The sequence below is a fragment of the Mesoplodon mirus genome (genome assembly GCF_964341445.2).
Source record: "Mesoplodon mirus genome assembly, chromosome: 7".
NCBI classification, from domain to species: domain Eukaryota; kingdom Metazoa; phylum Chordata; class Mammalia; order Artiodactyla; family Ziphiidae; genus Mesoplodon; species Mesoplodon mirus.
Genome location: NC_138983.1, coordinates 82,460,720 through 82,478,701, shown reverse-complemented (window position 1 = coordinate 82,478,701; position 17,982 = coordinate 82,460,720). Strand labels below are relative to the sequence as shown.

Here is a 17,982-nt window from a genome sequence, read left to right as displayed (position 1 = left end):
CTAGTCCCCACATCTTCAGCCTTCCCCCCACTTGTAAGGAAACCGCGAAGCCAGGCATATATGGAAGTGTTCTGAGGATCTCCCAGGTCGGGAGCATTGGTGGTGAGTGAGAAAGATGAGGAGAAAAGAGACTTTGTCTCTCCTGTGTGCTCAGGCAGAGCAAAGTGTCGGTTCAGATGTACCAGTCACAGGTGGCAAAGCTGAAGGACGACATCTGCAAAGAGGCCGAAGAAAAGGCGCTGCTGAAGGAGGCCCTGGCGCACATGGAAGAGCGGCTGCACCAGGAGAAGAGGGTCACCAGGGCGATCAGGCAGCAGAAGGTGAGAGGTCCCTGCTCGGAGCAGAGCCTCTGAGGCTGCCCCTCAGCTCCCTTTAGAAACAGCCAACTGAGGTCCCAGTGGGATCCAGGCAGCACAGAATGCATTCGCTCATTGCAAAGGAAGGTGGCAGAATAGCTTTAGCGTTAGGCAGACTTAGGTTTAGACTCTTGTTCTGCCATTTACTGTGTGACTTCAGGCAGCTTTTTTTTTTAACATCTTTATTGGAGTATAATTGCTTTACAGTGTGGTGTTCGTTTCTGCTGTATAACAAAGTGAATCAGCTATATGCATACGTATATCCTCACATCCCTCCCTCTTGTGTCTCCCTCCCACCCTCCTTATCCCACCCCTCTAGGTGGTCGCAAAGCACTGAGCTGATCTCCCTGTGCCATGCGGCTGCTATCTGTTTTACCTTTGGTAGTGTATATATGTCCATGCCACTCTCTCACTTCGTCCCAGCTTACCCTTCCCCCTCCCCATGTCCTCAAGTCCATTCTCTACATCTGTGTCTTTATTCCTGGCTGCCCCTAGGTTCATCAGAACATTCTTTTTTTTTTTTTTTAGATTCCATATATATGTGTTAGCTTAACCTCTCTGAGACTCATAGTCTAGCTTGCCTCTATTTTTTTTAACTTTCTTTTTTTAAATTTAATTTTTATTTTATATTGGAGTATAGTTGATTTACAGAGTTGTGTTAATTTCACGTGTACAGCAAAGTGATTCAGTTATACATATACATATATCTATTCTTTTTCAGATTCTTTTCCCATATAAGTTATTACAGAATATTGAGTAGAGTTCCCTGTGCTATACAGTAGGGTCTTGTTGATTACATATTGTATATATAATACTGTGTATATGTTAAACCCAAACTCCTAATTTATCCCTCCCCACCACATTTCCACTTTGGTAACCATAAGTTTGTTTTCAAAGTCTGTGAGTCTCTTTCTGTTTTGTAAATAAGCTCATTTGTATCATTTTTTTTAGATTCCACATATAAGTGATATCATATGATATTTGTCTTTGTCTGACCTACTTCACATAGTATGATAGTCTCTAGGTCCATCCATGTTGCTGCAAATGGCATTACTTCACTCTTTTTTATGGCTGAGTAGTATTCCACTGTATATTTGTACCACATCTTCTTTATCCACTCCTCCATCGACATTTACGCTGCTTCCATGTCCTGGCTGTTGTGAACAGTGCTTTGTGAGACTCATAGTCTAGCTCGTCTGTATTTTTTAACTTTTGATAATTCGTGTATTTTATCTTGTTTTTTTCTATCCAGATAACTATTTTTTCTACCAGTTTTATTGAGACATAAGCGACACACAGCACTGTACTGAGCTTAAGGGTGTCCAGCATCATGATCTGACTTCCCTGCCTCCTGCAATGATGACCACAATCAGTTGAGTGAACAGCCCGAGTGTTTTTAAAGGCGGCGCTTCTGATTTTCATTGTTCTGCCAGGTGCCAGGGATACACCGAGGAATAAGCTCTCTGAGAATAAAGATTTGGGTTTGCTCTTCTGAGTAGCCAGAATAGTACTCCAGTCTTTCTGACTTGGGGCTGTGTATTTGTACACGCATGCTTGCGTGTGTTTGCATGTGTGTGTATTTGCATGTGTGTGTTTGTTGCCTGCATGAGCTCTAAGGAGGCCAAGGTGATAGAATGGTGCCCTTCTCCTCAACCAGGAGGTGATGGCCAGATAGTTCCTTGCAGAAGCCTGCCCTCCATCCTGTGAACCTTCCAGGCAACAGGTTTCCAGACAGCAGGCTCTCTGACTTAGAGCCCTAGAAATGAAAAGTGGCTGTCCTGCTCTGAGGGAGCCTGGATGCGGTGTTTCCAGTGCTCACTGCTCTGAATTAAACATCACAGGCCTTAGTCTGCATGTGTCATGGGGCTGCCTCAGGCAGAGGACAGTTTCCTTTCACACCAAGCAATGCCAGGGAGAGCTGGGCCAGTGACAGAGTTGTGACTTTCCCTTTGATGTGCCCTCTGGAGAGCTCACCCCTCCCTGAAATGCACCCCCCCCCCACAGGGCTTGGCAGACTAGGCCCCAAAGCAGAGACACCAGACCACAGAATGGGACAGAGAAGGGCCCAAAAAAAGCCATTGTCATGTACTGAAAACCTGAGGATTTACATAATCAGGCTTCACATGCATTATTCATGGGCTGCCTCATTCATACACAATGCAAGGGACATGCCAGCCTGTTTGTCAGGAAGAAAACAATAATACATTTTAAAGTTTTGCTGGATCCTAAAGGGCACTTGTATATATCTGTCTTGGCATCCATTCCTTCCAGGGAGTAGATCTTCGTTGTCTTTAAGCAGAAATGAACAGAAAGTAGAATTCCTCTTTTCTAAGTTTTACACTTAGTATTTTCACAAGGAGCCTTAGTTTTTTAGCCTCCTGTATAAAACTTTGAAACTCTTCACCCGTTCACAGAGGTGGCAAGGTTGAAGCACTGAGATGAAATTACACATCTTAAGCTTCACAATTGCCCCCCCCCAAAAAAAATGGAGTTTGTAGTTTTAATGTTTGATCATCTCTTCACCAAGCAGACCTTTCAAGAATCAAAAGTCCTATATCCACACTAATATCTTTGGCTGTGAAAATGAGACTTGGTATAAGATGCTGGGCCTTCACAGCGAACTGGGCCTGTGGCTCTCTCCATGTGGCAGAGGGACGGGAAACGCGGCCCAGGCCGTGCTCACTCGAATCCACATCCCACATCCCTCGAGAACCCGGCAGTGTCTCTCAGAGTTCAGAGGCCAGATTTGGAGTCAAAGAAATAGGGGTCAAGCCCCACCACTGCCCCGAATGACCCTGAGTAAGTGGCTTGACCTCTGTATCGCAGGTTCCTCAACAAAAGCAACCAAAACTGTTAGCAAGGGGCCTACTCCGTGGGGCAGTGGGAGGGTTAAATGGCAAAATGCCTGCAGTGCCTGGCACATCACAAGCCCCGTTTCTAAGGGGGAAGAATAGGCAGCTCATGGATGGGTGGGGATTCCTCTATTTCTTTCAGGGAGCTTCCTGCCAGCTGACGCCTTCCCCGGTCCTCCCAAAGCCGCCAGCTCTTATGGGACGCGCTCTTCTCTTTGGTGAATACGACTAGGCCACGGCCAAGAAAGGACCCAGATACCTTTTGTGAATGGGCTAAGGCTGGGATTTTCAAGAGGAAATTTTTAAATGCACAGAAGTTGCCACTTGGGAAGCACGCAAGCCCTTTCTCAGGGCTTGAAGTGTAAGAAAGGCTGAAGGGCACCGGCTGCTTCTGGCAGGAGAAGCCGCTCAGCTCTCCTGCCAATCAAATCTCCAGCCAATCAAGTCCTGGCTAGGGGGCGTGACCACCGCTTTGCCTTGTGGTCTAAGCCAGGAAAACCCCCTAACCTTCCCTCTGCTTAATTAGCTCAGATCCCTCTTCTTTAAGATGAGAATAAAAATGGCACCTAGCTCGTAGCCTTCCCAATGGGAGCTTGTATACAAAAGCCTTAGCACATAGGACCACAAAGCATTCACCCTCTCCTACCATCGTCATTATCCTCACTATTCTCTTTAACTCACTATCTTCCAAGATTTCCTTGGGCCCAGGTATTCTCAAGATTCTGGCTTCCTCCGTGCCACTTGTGTGTTTTGTTTGTTTGTTTGTTTTTGCGGTACGCAGGCCTCTCACTGTTGTGGCCTCTCCCGTTGTGGAGCACAGGCTCCGGACGCGCAGGCTCAGCGGCCATGGCTCACGGGCCCAGCCGCTCTGCGGCATGTGGCATCCTCCTGGACCGGGACACGAACCCTGCGTCGGCAGGCGGACTCTCAACCTCTGCTCCACCAGGGAAGCCCCACAATTGGTAGATGTTGTGTAGGAGGAGCGTGGGATGGGAGGGGCTTGGGGTGGTGCTCTTCCGCCCACAATGATGAAGTAGAACCATGTGGCCAGGCCTATGCAGCATACGGATAGAAGAAGGCTAAAGAAAAAGACCCTCCCGCACCCCCTTCATCACATCCCAGTGTGTTCAGTAAAGTTCAGGAAAAGCAGGTGCACAGGGGCCAGGCTCTGCCCTTCAGTGCCCAGTTGCCCACTGACGGAACTTAATCCAGGAAGGAATTTTGCAGCAATGTTCAAACTGGGGTTCCCTGGAGCCTTTGGGTGCCATGGAAAGGTGTGACTCTCAAAGCACACACACCTTTCTCCCGCCAGAGAAGCTCTCCATTATCTTATACCCCAAGTTCCTCATGGGATTTTGCTTGGATAAACCGGTTCTGCAAAAAAAAAGGCGGGGGATGGGGTGGGAGAGAAGAAGGCTGTTGGTTTAAAACTAACCCCTGCTTTATAATGTCTGGGAATTTGGATAGTGATTGTCTCAACTGAGTTTGTGATAAATACTGAGTGGCTGCAGGCTCAAGGCCTTCTCCACGGAAAATGCCTGGAGGGCAACTGTCAGTTCAATACGGGCCCACCAGCCTTCACAGACAGTCCTCTGAGGGTAGAGTTAGCATCCTTCTGGGAGAATGGAAGAGTCTTGTAAGCACCTATGCCCTGTCCCAAAAGACAGCCTTATTTCCTCCCTGAGTTTTGTGACTACCCGGTAGGGTTGCCAGATTTAGGGGAAAACAAACAAACCAAAAACACGATGCCCAGTTAAATTTTAATTTCAGATAAACAACAAAAGCTATTCAGTATAAATGTCCTAACTATTACACGGGGCATATTCACACTCACAAATTTGTTGGCTTCATTCTGGAATTCAGATTTAACTGGGCATCTTGTATTTTATCTGGCAACCCCTCCAACATTTACTGAGCACCAACTAGACACCAAGCAGGGAGGTTCTGAAGCAGGTGTCGCAAGATGGCAGCCCACAGATATATTCCATTTGGCTCATGGGATTTTTTTTTGAAGTTACATTTCAAAATAGGGCAGTTTCCTGGAATACTCTGGATTTCCAGCTTCTCTGGGAAACTTGGAAGATCTGGCGACCCTAGGCCCACAGACCCACAAGCCACCATCACAAGCCTCCATCTTCCAGGCCCCTTAGAAAGGCGCTGGGCTCGTGTGTTTGCTGCTGTCCACCACCACCCCAGCTCACTTCACCCACTTCTTTTCCTTTCCTGGCCGCTGTAGGAATCAGGTTGGCGACCCCAGTGGATGCTCAGGGCTCTAGGAGAATGTCTCCTTCCTGACACCACTGCACATTCACCTGCGGAGTGTCAGTCTGCAAGGGAGACCCCAGTTCCCTCTCACTTTTGTGTCTCCAGTGCCTAGGGGATGCTCTTTCTTTGACGAGCTGCCCCTGAGGTGCAGGGTCTTGAGCAGATCAGGGTCAGCAATAGTAATCAAACCCCAGGGGAGCAGCAAGCTCTAGGTTTTCAGTGATGCTGGCTTCCCAACAGGCCCCTGTAGTCCCTGCCAGGGAGGTTAGCCACTGGGGCTTTCAACATTTCCACTGGGTGGAAAGCCACTGGACATCTACAGCCTCTTCCACTGATCTAGGAGGCTCTGCTTCCAGCTAAAGCAGATCTGTCCTCCAAGAAGAATACAGTATCCTTCGTAGCCTTCTTGGTTGACCACCTCCTTCTCTGCTGGAATCTGGAACAGAGATTCCCTAAAAGGTGCAGCAGGACAGTGTAGCGTTACCCCAAAGCCACACCCCCTTCTGCAGACCTCTATCCTCACCTCCTCACCTAGGAAGGCTCAACATTCCATCCAAATGGGTAGCATCTGAAAGTTGAGAAAAATCCATTTTTCTCTGATGCAAAAGGCAAAGAAGAACATAAGCTAAATTTTGTCAATATTCTTTCTGTGTTAAAGAGACAAATGTTTGGAGAGCTGATGAAGAACTCAAAGATGCAGAACTCACATTTCCAGGTGAGCCAGAAGAGAGAAGAGAGAAAACCCTAGAACGTCAGCAGGAAGCCCAGTTGACAGTTATCCCACATCTATTATGTACTGAGCATTTGGCATGTGCCGGGCACAGAGCCAAACACTCGACGTGCAGTATCTCTTTTAAGCTTCACAACAACCCTATGGGGTGGGTGTTGTTATTATACCCAATTTACAGATGAGGTGTCTGAGGCTCAGAGACTTTCTTTGTCCAGAGCCACACAGCTCAGTAGGAGAGCTGGGAATCAGTGCAGATCTGACACCCAGGTGAGTGCTAGCTTTTCCTCCTTTAGGTTATAAACCTCCAGGTAATAAACCTGATACATTTCCAGTGGCATTTCTCTGAAATTTCAAGGAAGCATCCTCTAGAATTCTCTTCAAAGTTGAGAATTAAGACTATGAAATCTTGAACATGTTGAAACATTGCCATTGACAAATCAGCCCTGGAACTGGAATTAAGCCAGTCCACGTTCCCACTTTGCAGACAGTAGAGGCGAGCTCTCAGGAAGCTAGAAAGCCAAACACATTTTGGTTGAATATGAGATAGGAGACATTCAAGTTTGATAAAAGGCCACAGTCATGCTGAGGCAACCAAATTATCATGGGAAGAAACGAAGATATTCTAGGTGAGGGATATATTTGGAAAATAGAAGCTTCTCAACCAGCATCCTTGTGCAAAGACCAGAAGGTGGTTACTCCCCAGAGCAGGATGTTAAGAGGATAGAGAGCATCCTGAGGGCCCCACTTGATCTGAGACGTTTGCCACCCTGCAAAGTGGAAACGACTGGAAGTTTGTTACTTATTCACTCACATATATGACTGAGCTGGGAGGAGGCAGAAACTGCCCTACATCTAGGTTTTGTCTGAGGACCACCTGGGGATGTGAAATGGCAGGGGAGATATTGGGATGAGTCCCGGATGTTGTGGGAACATTGTGCTTCTCTGAGATGTGAGACGCCCTGGAACTTCACGCTGCCTCTGGCTTTAACAGAAGCGGGGCAGATGGTGCTTCGGCTAAGAGCAAAGAGCCAACTTCCCATTCTCCCTGCCCTCCAGCCTGAGCTTAGAAGTTTGGTGTCTAAGATCTCCTCAGTACAGAAAGGTTTCCTTCAGGTTCCTTGCCAAGTGTAACTTGGGCGACTCCTTCCCCAAGAGTGGGCCTTGGGCTTCCCTGGTGGCGCAGTGGTTGAGAGTCCGCCTGCCGATGCAGGGGACACAGGTTCTTGCCCCGGTCTGGGAAGATCCCACATGCCGCAGAGCGGCTGGGCCTGGGAGCCATGGCCGCTGAGCCTGCACGTCCGGAGCCTGTGCTCCGCAACGGGAGAGGCCACAACACTGAGAGGCCTGCGTACCGCAAAAAATTAAAAAGGGGGGGGAGGGGGCTTTTTTAAGGATATAGGGGTGAGTGCCTCATAAAAACTGGGAGCTGAAAGAGAGCCTGGCCTCGAAATAGAACTGGTAAGCCATCAGATCTCAGGCATCATCTCTTTTACACACACACAAGCATGCGCACACGCACACACAGGCCGTATCTCCTCTCTGTGTCTCTGTGTGGCTCCCCTGATCTCTGCTCTCTCCAGTCATGTGACAGGAAGGAATGACCTCATGGTCCCCCAGTTCAAAGGACCAGCCCAGGAAGCAAGTGGCATCTTAGAGCCCATAACCCCAAATCCTGGGAGTGACCATCTTAAAAGCCCAGCCCGTGCCAAGTGCCCGATCAGCTATGACCAGGGACAGAGTTACACACATGGCTGCCTGGATCCAGGAGTAGTGCTCAGAAAAGGGTGAGACAGACCCCCTAGAGTATGCTGCATTTTACCCTCCTAAGACATCAGAGACATAAGGCATTCAGTTCAGTAACAGCTTTTCGAGAGAAAGTCCATCCCAATGAAATTGCCTATCATCAGAAACTCCTGGTTCAAAAAGAGATGCAAATGTCAGAAGAAAACATTATCTGTGTATCTGGAAGAGTGTACACCAAAATGTGAATAAGGTTACCTGTGGGTAGTGTGATAATGGTGGATCATTTTTCCTTCATTTTGCTCACGTCTATGTGTGTATATAAATATTTTTTACAACAAAGATTTTATTTGGAGTAAAAAAAAAATGCCATTTGAGAAATATTTGGGGATCTCCCTACAATTATATAGTTTGGGCATTTGTTGCTCTTGCTTGTTGTAGGTTGGAGCCAGAAAAGGCACCCCAAAGATGGACCAAGGAAGGGAGATGCTGAAGAGAGAAATGTCCAGCAAATCCAGCCAGAGCCTTCTGTTTTCTAAACCTGGTGGAAGGAACTAGAAACGTCGTCCCGCTGGGCCTCGCGTGATCCTCTGTGACTCAGTGTAACTCTTCTGCGTCAAACTACTAAGATGCTTTGTTAGGACATTAAAGGTTGCTACCCTAGTGTGTTGCTTCCTAGACTGGTATTTTGCACAATACTGTATTTTGGAGTGTGTGAGGAGAGGGGTTCTTTTCACAGATATTATGAATGTAAACATACACAGGCGTATGAAGAATAAGTTTGAAATTCAGACTCCTAGGCCTGGTAGATGCAATTATGTGTTTGGGTAGTGACAAACCCAAATGTCACACCTCCAAGGAGCTCTGAGAAGCCCGCAGTGGAGAAAACCCAGGGCGTGTACTGGGGCCACAGGACAGAATGGTAACCTCAGGGCTGTTGGGGCCATGGTATAGTGCATTTATATCTGAATTGATTATAATAAATGTGAACAGCAACCAGTTTTATCGCTTCCATAACAGTGAGTCATGTTTATATGGCACTCTGCGGTGTTCAAAACACTTCTCGTCTAATCCTCTCTCAAGCCCTGGGAGGTAAATAGCATTATGTTCCCCATTTTACAAATGAGGAAGCTGAGGCCCAGAGAGGTTAAATGGCCCGCCTAAAGTCACACAGCTAGTAAATTCAAGAATTGGGTCTGGAACCCAGGTTTCTAACTCCGTCTCACGCTGCCCATTCTGCCGCACCAAGACAGCCCAGTAGGTCAAGTCCCAGGCCATCAGGACAGACCAAGTACCCAGTCAACAAAGAACACACACTGCCCAGGTGGACACACCCCTTTCCTGTGGTGTTTGAAGAGACCCTCATTTTTGCCTTCTCTCCAGCCATCTGTTCTCTCCCTGCCTTTCTTGTATGGCCAGAGACCACCAAAAAAAAAAAAAAAAAAAAAAAAAAAAAAACAGGAGGAAGAGCCAGAAGCCATGAATATCATTTATTTTTTATTTTTAAAAAGCCACAATAAAAGTATTTTGATATTTTAAAACCAAATGCATTCTTTATACTGATTAAAACTAAAAGGAAATGGGAAAAATGATTTGCATGATCTTCCTCTAACGGTGCTTCTTACACAGTGAGAAGGGTGAGCATCACCTGACCTTAAAAATAATCTTGAAAATCCCAGCAGTTTTCCATAAAGAACATATTACTTATACTGTACCATATCCCCAAAATCCAAAACAGCAATCTCCAGCACCAGAAGAGATCACTTGGTCAGTCAGTAGTTAAGTAGCTGGCTCATGTTTGGAAGCCAAATTGTGTGGAAAAAAAAACTACTTTGGTTGAATACAAATATTTGAATTTGCATAAGTTAAATGTAATGCCTATGTGACTTCACTGTATTTGAGGTCTTTCAAAGGACGTGTTAATCTTTATCGTATCAACATTGCAACCCACAATGGCAATGTCCTTTCTTCACTCCTTGAACTAGATGGTTCTTTAGGTGTCTCCTCAGCCACACACCCCTTTCTCTGAGAATGCACATTCCCCAACCAGGTTTACCCTACCTACTGCTGCTCTCTTGGCCACACCTGACTGGCTGATCAGTAGATAGTCTACCCAAGCCAGACCAATCAGGTTTCTCTTCTAACCCAAGCTGGGCCAATCAGCACCTGTGCCCTTGATATTTGGAAGTGGGACACGGAGTTACCACACAGGTCATTAATGGCCCGGAGCTGAAAGTCTTGATGCAGTTCCCAGCTGGGGTGGCCATTTCTCCCACTGTGTTTGGAGAAACAAAGCCAGTCTTAGAAAGAGATGGCCAGGATAGATAAGCAACAGGTAGAGACAAGAAACCAAGCCCCAGGGAATTCCCTGGCAGTCCACCCTGTGCTTTCACTGCCAAGGGCCTGGACTCAATCCCTGATCAGGGAGCTAGGATCCCATAAGCCACACCGTGTGGCAAAAAAAAAAGAAGAAGAAGAAACCAAGACGACCCCCAGAGAGACAGTGCAGCAGACACTACAAGCCCCTTAGTCATTGCCTCCCTCTACTGTATAAGCAGCACGCGAAATGCCCTCATTTCCCAGCCTCCCTTGCAGCTAGACCTGGCTGTGTTGTTCAGTTCTGGCCAGTGACATGCAGGTGAAGGCCCTGGGCAGGGCTTCCCTTCTGGAATTAAAGGCAAGGCTTTGCTAGGAGAAAGTTTTTCTCTTTGTCCCTTTGCCTTGTCTCCTTTTCCTCTCCTGGAGCTCAGTCTTGGAGCTGGAACAGCCATGTTGGGGATCACCAGGTAACAAGCCAGAGACCAAAGCCCACCTCAAAGGACAGTGGAGTGGAAAGACATGAAAAGCCTGGGTGGGAGCCTAGTGGCATCACTGTGCTCTGCACTGTACCTGAACTGCCTACCTCTGTACATCCTGTTGTAGAAATAAATCAATCCTATCAGTTTAAGCCACTATGGTCAGATGTACCTGTTTGTGGTGTGGAGGAAACCACTCAAACGTTAGTGACTTAAAATGGCAACTATTATTTCTCATGATTCCAGGCGTCAAGCTGGCCACTTGTACTGGTCTGGTTGGTTTGGCTGGGGCTAGTTTAGGGTGGCTTCGTGTACATGCCTGCCTGGTCATTGCCAGGCAAGCTGGGTTAGGACAGTGGTTCTCAACTGGGGGCGATTTTGCCACCCAGGGGGCATTTGGCAATGTCTGGACACACTTTGGTTGTTAAACTGGGGTGGGGGTGATCCTATCATCTAGGGGTAGAGGCCAGGGATGCTGCTAAACATCCTGCAGTGCACAGAACAGCTGCCCACAACCAAGACTTATTTGATCCAATATGTCAATAGTACCGAGAATGAGAAACCCTGGTCTAGAAAGGCCTCAGCTGGGACGTCGGATTCTGCCTGGTGTGGTCCCTCATCACCCAGCAGGCCAGACCAGGCCACGTGTGGTGGGTACAGGTTTCCAAGAGCAGCAGGAGAGAGAAAGCCCCAAAGCACACTTTTCAAGTCTCCACCTGCCATGTGTTTGCCAACATCTCATCAGACAAAGCAAGCCACATGGCTAGAGTTCATTTGGGAGGGGCTCCAAATTTTTACCATCTACCCACATCCAGGTTTCTGTTATTTAAGCTGAAGGCAGCGCGCGCCCAGAGCGTTAACGGGCGGGGGCGGGGGTGTGGAGTTGGGAGGTCAACTGGGCCTCCTGGTAGCCTCCCTGAGTTCAACCAATCCAGTGAGGAGAAGCCGTGGGCGGGGCGAGCTCCGCTGCCAGAGCGGCGTGAAAAATTTCCCAAGGCAGAGCAAAAACCTTTCCTGAGCGACTGAGCATGCCCGCTGGTGAAAGGTCCAGCCCAACTTTCACCACATCCCAGACTCCAGAGAGACTTTTCTGAAACCCAGAGAATTGACCATGTCCTCAAACAGCTTAAAAATCTTCCAGGGCTCCCCCATGCCTCCTCAGGAAAAAAAGATCACACTTCAGTGGGTTTTTTATGCTTCATCCTCAACCAATTTCTTCAGCCACGTCTCCCACTACTTTTGCAAGAACTCTTTTGCTCCACGGATGTTGAAAACTTGCAGCTTCTCATACATACCATGTTCTCTGTGCACACAGGTTCACCTACCTGCGATTCTCTGCCCAGGCCCTCTCTACCAGGATAATTGCATCTGTGCTTTCTAGGTCTATGAAGACAGTCATGCTTCATCCCTCTGGCATAGCTCTTGGTTTTTTTTGTTTGTTTGTTTGTTTTGCATCTTTGTTGGAGTGTAGTTGCTTTACAATGGTGTGTTGGTTTCTGCTTTGTGGCAGGGTGAATCAGTTATGCATCTGCATGTGTTCCCATGTCTCTTCCCTCTTGCGTCTCCCTCCCTCCCGCCCTCCCTGTCCCACCCCTCTAGGTGGTCGCGGGGCGCCGAGCTGATCTCCCTGTGCTGTGCGGCTGCTTCCCACTAACTATCTATTTTATGTTTGCTGGTGTATATGTGTCCATGGCATAGCTCTTCTTATTCTGTGTTGTGAATATACTCTATGTGCTCCATGTCTTATCTTCACTAGAATGTGAGCTACTTGAGGGCAGGGGTCCTGGCATATTTTATACCTGTATGGAACTCTAAGACCTACCAGGGTGCCTGGCACAGGATAGATACTCAATAATTGTTTATTGAATAAATGAATGGATTATGAGCTCCATGAAGGAAAAAAAGAAAGCTGAAGGCATTCCAACTGATGCAGAAAGTTGCCCTGATTCCTGATGACTTTCTGGTTCCTGGTTTCTTTCCTTGGAAAGGCCCATTCCAATGCCTGCCCTTGGGTTCCACTAGGACTTTTTGTATCACTCAAGATTCTCTGGTTGCAACCAACAGAAATCTCCTGTGGCTAACTTAAACAGAAAAGGAGTTTACTGAAAGGAAATGCGGAAGGTTAGAGAATCAAAGGGCAAGCAAAGCTGAGGAGTCTGGACAGGCAGGAGCCATCTTTTCTTCCCCGTAGATGTCCCCTTTTTTGCTTCAGCCGGTTTGAGTTTCTGTTATTTGCAACCAAAATGGCATTTACTAAGACGCTCTGCACAGCCCCAACTGGTAGCTCTGAGAAGCTACCAGCGACCTTTCTCTCCCCTGACGTTGTACCAAGGGACAGCAAGGTACCTGCAGTTCCCCCCCAGAACTCCCAATCTTCTGATCCCCCAAGAAGCTAAGCCAAACAACTTCCTTCCACCCTTGCCAATGGGGGCCCATTTGGATTCGTGACTTTGCAGATAAGGTGCCCTTCTCCAGCAACTTGGCAGAGCCAGCAGTGCCTGCTGTTGTGGAAACCGGGGTCATGAAGTGTCTACGGAAGAAAACAGCTTCCCCTGGAACCGTGTTGCAAAGTGTGTTCCTGGTAAGTGGAGTGGTTTCCAATTTTTTAGGGTCTTAGGAATGAGAGCAATACACTAACGATGAGAGGAAACACAAAATCTGCTAATGCATCTATTTTTTTTTTATTATTATTTTTAAATTTATGGCTGCATTGGGTGTTTGTTGCTGCGCCCGGGCTTTCTCTAGTTGTGGCGAGCAGGGGTTACTCTTTGTTGTGTTGTGCGGGCTTCTCATTCCATGGCCTTCTCTTGTTGCGGAGCACAGGCTCTAGGCATGGAGGCTTCAGTAGTTGTGGCTCGCAGGCTCAAGAACGCAGGCTCAGTAGTTGTGGGACACGGGCTTAGTTGCTCCGCGGCATGTGGGATCTTCCTGGACCAGGGCTCGAGCCCGTGTCCCCTGCATTGGCAGGCGGATTCTTAACCACTGCTCCACCAGGGAAGCCCCTCATTTACTCTTAATGCTTCCCCCTGTTGAGGACAAACAGGAGGAAAAAAGAAAGGGCAGGGCTTCCTTGGTGGCGCAGTGGTTGAGAGTCTGCCTGCCAGTGCAGGGGACACGGGTTCGTGCTCCGGTCTGGGAGGATCCCACATGCCACCGAGTGGCTGGGCCCGTGAGCCATGGCTGCTGATCCTGTGCGTCCAGAGCCTGTGCTCCGCAGCGGTAGAGGCCGCAACAGTGAGAGACCCACGTACCGAAAAGAAAAGAAAAAAAAAAAAGGGCAATAGCAAGGTTCCAAATGAGCTGAGAATTGACCTTCTAAAAGGGCTCTCAATCTGGCCTCTGGTAGATGTCTGTCGGGGTTTCTGCCCAGCCTAGACCCTCCTCAGGAGAGAAGACGTTTTGGGCTTACAGTGGGCTGACTGGTGGCCCCAAAGATCTCAGGCTCTAATCCCTGGGACCTGAGAATGTTACCTTACAAGGTAAAGCTTTGCGGATATAAGGATTTTGAGTTGAGACTATCCTCGCCCTAAGTGCCATCTGTAAGTGTACTTATAAGTGAGAGACAGGAGGAGATTATATACAAAGAAGAGGCGGAGGCAGTGACCACAGAGGCAGGACTAGAGTGCTGCACCTACAAGTCAAGGGATGCCAGCAGCTTCTGTGGTTAGAGTCTTTTGAACTCCTTGGCTTTTCAGCTCCTAGGCTGTTAGATTTGAATCCGCAAATGCCCCAAGGAGAAAAGCTGCACCCAATGTCAAGCTTGTGTCTGTGTTTCCCTTCTCTCCAGAACTTGGCCCACATGTCTTGGTGTCTCTCTAACATTCAGATGCCAGCGAACAGATGTTTTCTTACTTTATCCAGGTTTTCTAAAATTTCTTTAGACTTCACAGGGAGAGGCCCGTGTACCGCAAAAAAAAAAAAAATTTTAAAGAGATGAATGGATAAAGAAGATGTGGTACATATAACCAATGGAATACTACTCAGCCTTAAAAAAGAACGAAATTTTGCCATTTGCAGCAACATGGGTGGACTTGGAGGGCATTGTGGTAAGTGAAATAAGTCAAACAAAAACAAATACTGTAGGATATCACCTATATATGGAATGTAAAAAATACAACAAACTACCGAATATACCAAAAAAGAAGGAGAGTCACAGATATAGAGAACAAACTAATGGTTGCCAGCGCGGAGGGGGAGGAGGGTACAATACAGGGTGGGGAGGTGAGAGATGTAAACTTCTGGGTGTACGATAGGCTCAAGGATGTATTGTACAACACAGGGAATATAGCCAATATTTTGTAATAACTGTAAATGTAAAGTAACCTTGAAAAAGTATATAAATTTTTTTAAAAGAAATCATATTGAAAATTGGAAACAATTTAAATGTCCATCAACAGGAAAATGCACATATAAATTATTGTATTTCCCTAGATGGGAATCCTACATAGCGAGAAAAAAAAAAAAAGAAAAAAGGGATGCCAGCAGCCACCAGAGCTGGAAGAGGCAAGGGATGGACTCCTCCCTAGAACATCCAAGGGAGTTTGGTCCTTCTGAAAAACCTTGATTGCAGCCCAGCTGATGCTGATTTGGCGCTTCCAGCCCCCAGACCCATGAGAGAATACGTTTGTTGTTTTAGGCCACTAAGCTTGTGGGAATTCATCACTGTGTTTAGCAAACCAACACGGGGCTCAATCTTCAACTCATTAGAGACCAGCCCCCCACTTTGATCTGAACACTTCTGGACTCTTCCTATACGGCAGGAGTGCTGTGGGAATTGCACAAAGGACCTTAGTTGTTTTGTATGTGTGGAAACAATCAAGTAGAAAATTATTCACGTTGTTCAGAGAATAGCTCATGGATGTTTAGTACATAAAATATGGAGCATGGATGCACCTCCATCTAAAAGGAAGGCAGGGAGAATGTTAGCTGGGAATGGTAGCAATAGGCTGGAGCCCTGAATAGTGCCTAGGAAGACAAGGAAGTTATCTGCAAGAGTAAATTAAAACCAAAGCAGGAGGTCACTTTCACCTCAAAATTCCCGAAGGCACACTCGTCCTGCTTGTTCACTGGTTCAGACTTCTCAGAGCTCTCTATCTTTTCACTACAGAAAAAGCTAAAAAGGTAAAAACCAGAAGACCCTGGCCCTTCCTTTCCTCTCCGCCGTGTTTTTGTTCTTAGACTAAATATAAGAAAGGCAGAGACAGGGGAGAAAAATCAAAAGCCACCCACCTCACCTGTTCTTGGGCCCTAACTGGCCCCAGGGCTATGAAAGAGCAAAGAAAATTCCCCCCAGCACTCCCACCCCACCCAAAAGGAGGAATCTCAGCAGCCATATTGGTGCCATGTGACCTCCACCCTCTCAAGTCACAGCTGATAGGTATGTGTTCACCTGACCCAGGAGAACCAATCAGAAGCTGGGCTGTGCTAGGCTCATCTCTCCCAGGTCCTGGGTTGGGCAATGTGGTATCAGGGATTAAGGGGCCACAGGTGAGTGAAGCAGGGGACGTACCTCAGCACAGAGAGAAGCTGACTGCTGAAAGAGGCCGACATAAGGATGAGACCTCAGACATAGCTGTGTCCTGATGACTTTCTGGTCTTTGGTCCTGATGCCTTGGAAAGCCCAGCTGTACTTCTGCCCCTGGGTTCCACAAGAAATGCTGTGTCCTCCCAATAAATTCCCCTTTTAAGGTCGGATCCTAAATGTAGTCCATGTCCTTGAAGGCGGGCCCTGCCTTTGCATCATATCAGGCAGTGCTGGGCCCACAGTGGATACTCCACCTGGTCTCGATTTTGATTTTCACTTTTCTCAGACCAGTTACAGTTCTGAAAAGGGGAGCCACAAGCAGATGATTGAGATAAAGATCGTGTTGGAGCACAACTGTGACTGCAGTGCAGAGCGCTGCCTGGTGTGTGTGTGCAGCTAAGTCAGCTGCTTCCACCCACAGGTAAGTATGGAGCTCCACAGATATGTGCCAGGGTACTGTTCTGGGTTCTGGGGACAAAGCATGAAGCCCCGCTCTCCATGGGAAGGGTCCTTGCTTGAACAGTGTTTCCCAAAGTGGGTCCCGTGGCCTTGGGTGACCATGACCATGGTCATTGTGGACTGGCTACTTGCACTGGATCTAATCAACTTGAAAGCCACCAGGGAGCCACGTGCACAGAGAAAGCTGCTCTGCAAGAGGAGACTCACGAAGCAGAGGTTCACGGAGAAAACAGTCCTTCAGAGAAAGAGGCAGTTCTGGGCTCTCCTTAGCCTGGCCTCACTCACTGTCCTATAGGATGCCCCAGGCTACTTTCAATAAAGTCCTATCTTATGCTTAAACGAGTTGCAGTGGGTTTCTGTTGCTTGATGCCCAATGTTCTGAGACGCCTTGGCTCTGGATGAACACGTGTGAGATGGGAACTCTAAACTAAACCCACAACTGTGGAGCAAAACTGAAAATGGGACACAGCTTTATCCCTGGAAATGGATGGATCAATCAAACCACAGGCCATAAATGGGCAGTACACGGAGAGCCCTTCTGAGGATTACTGGTCTCATTTGTTGCCTTAAGGGCCCTGGCCATGCCCATTTAGCTCCTAGGACAAATTGTGCTGAGTATTTAAGTGTGGAGGTACAAAAGGACAGCCCCTGTTCTGTATGCAAGAGCAGAGGGCGAGAGATGGGCTTTCAACTGAGGAGGACTTTGTTTTAATCCAAGCACTGCTGCTTCCTAGAAGGATGATCGTGAGCAAATAATTGGATCCCTCTGAGCCTTCCTCTCTACACCACCAATATGGAGTTTCCTAATTTTTTTTTTTTTTTTTTTTTTTTTTTGTGGTACGCGGGCCTCTCACTGTTGTGGTCTCTCCCGTTGTGGAGCACAGGCTCCAGATGCGCAGGTCCAGCAGCCATGGCTCATGGGCCCCGCTGCTCCGTGGCATGTGGGAACCTCCTGGACCGGGGCACGAACCTGCGTCCCCTGCATCGGCAGGCGGACTCCCAACCACTGCGCCACCTGGGAAGCCCTGGAGTTTCCTAATTTTGAGCCCCTGAGGAAACCACAGGCAATGTGCCAAAGCTACACCTGACACAGAGTGGAGGCGGGGGTGCGGGGGGGAGTTGCCATGTGGTGGCTGTGACTAGACCACAGTCTCCTGATGGAGAACTTGAAGATTCAAGCACTTCTCCAAGTGTGAGCCCCACACTCATTTCTGAAACCGTGTTTTGGGAAAATTCACCAGGCGCCACCAATAGTTTGCAA

The 17,982-nt window shown here is 47.8% G+C and overlaps 1 protein-coding gene across 1 annotated transcript in view; it reads left to right on the top strand.

The window, feature by feature from the left end:
- The window catches only part of LOC309808835 (forkhead-associated domain-containing protein 1-like), a gene marked incomplete at both ends in the record, with an annotated part of 87,621 nt that extends 79,120 nt beyond the window's left edge, over nucleotides 1-8,501 (top strand). The window contains 3 exons of the mRNA XM_082629408.1: nucleotides 155-314; nucleotides 6,168-6,188; nucleotides 8,385-8,501. Of these exons, the coding sequence (XP_082485534.1) occupies nucleotides 155-314; nucleotides 6,168-6,188; nucleotides 8,385-8,501 (298 nt within the window). The remainder of the gene's footprint in view (nucleotides 1-154; nucleotides 315-6,167; nucleotides 6,189-8,384) is intronic.
- Nucleotides 8,502-17,982: the final 9,481 nt, after the last annotated feature.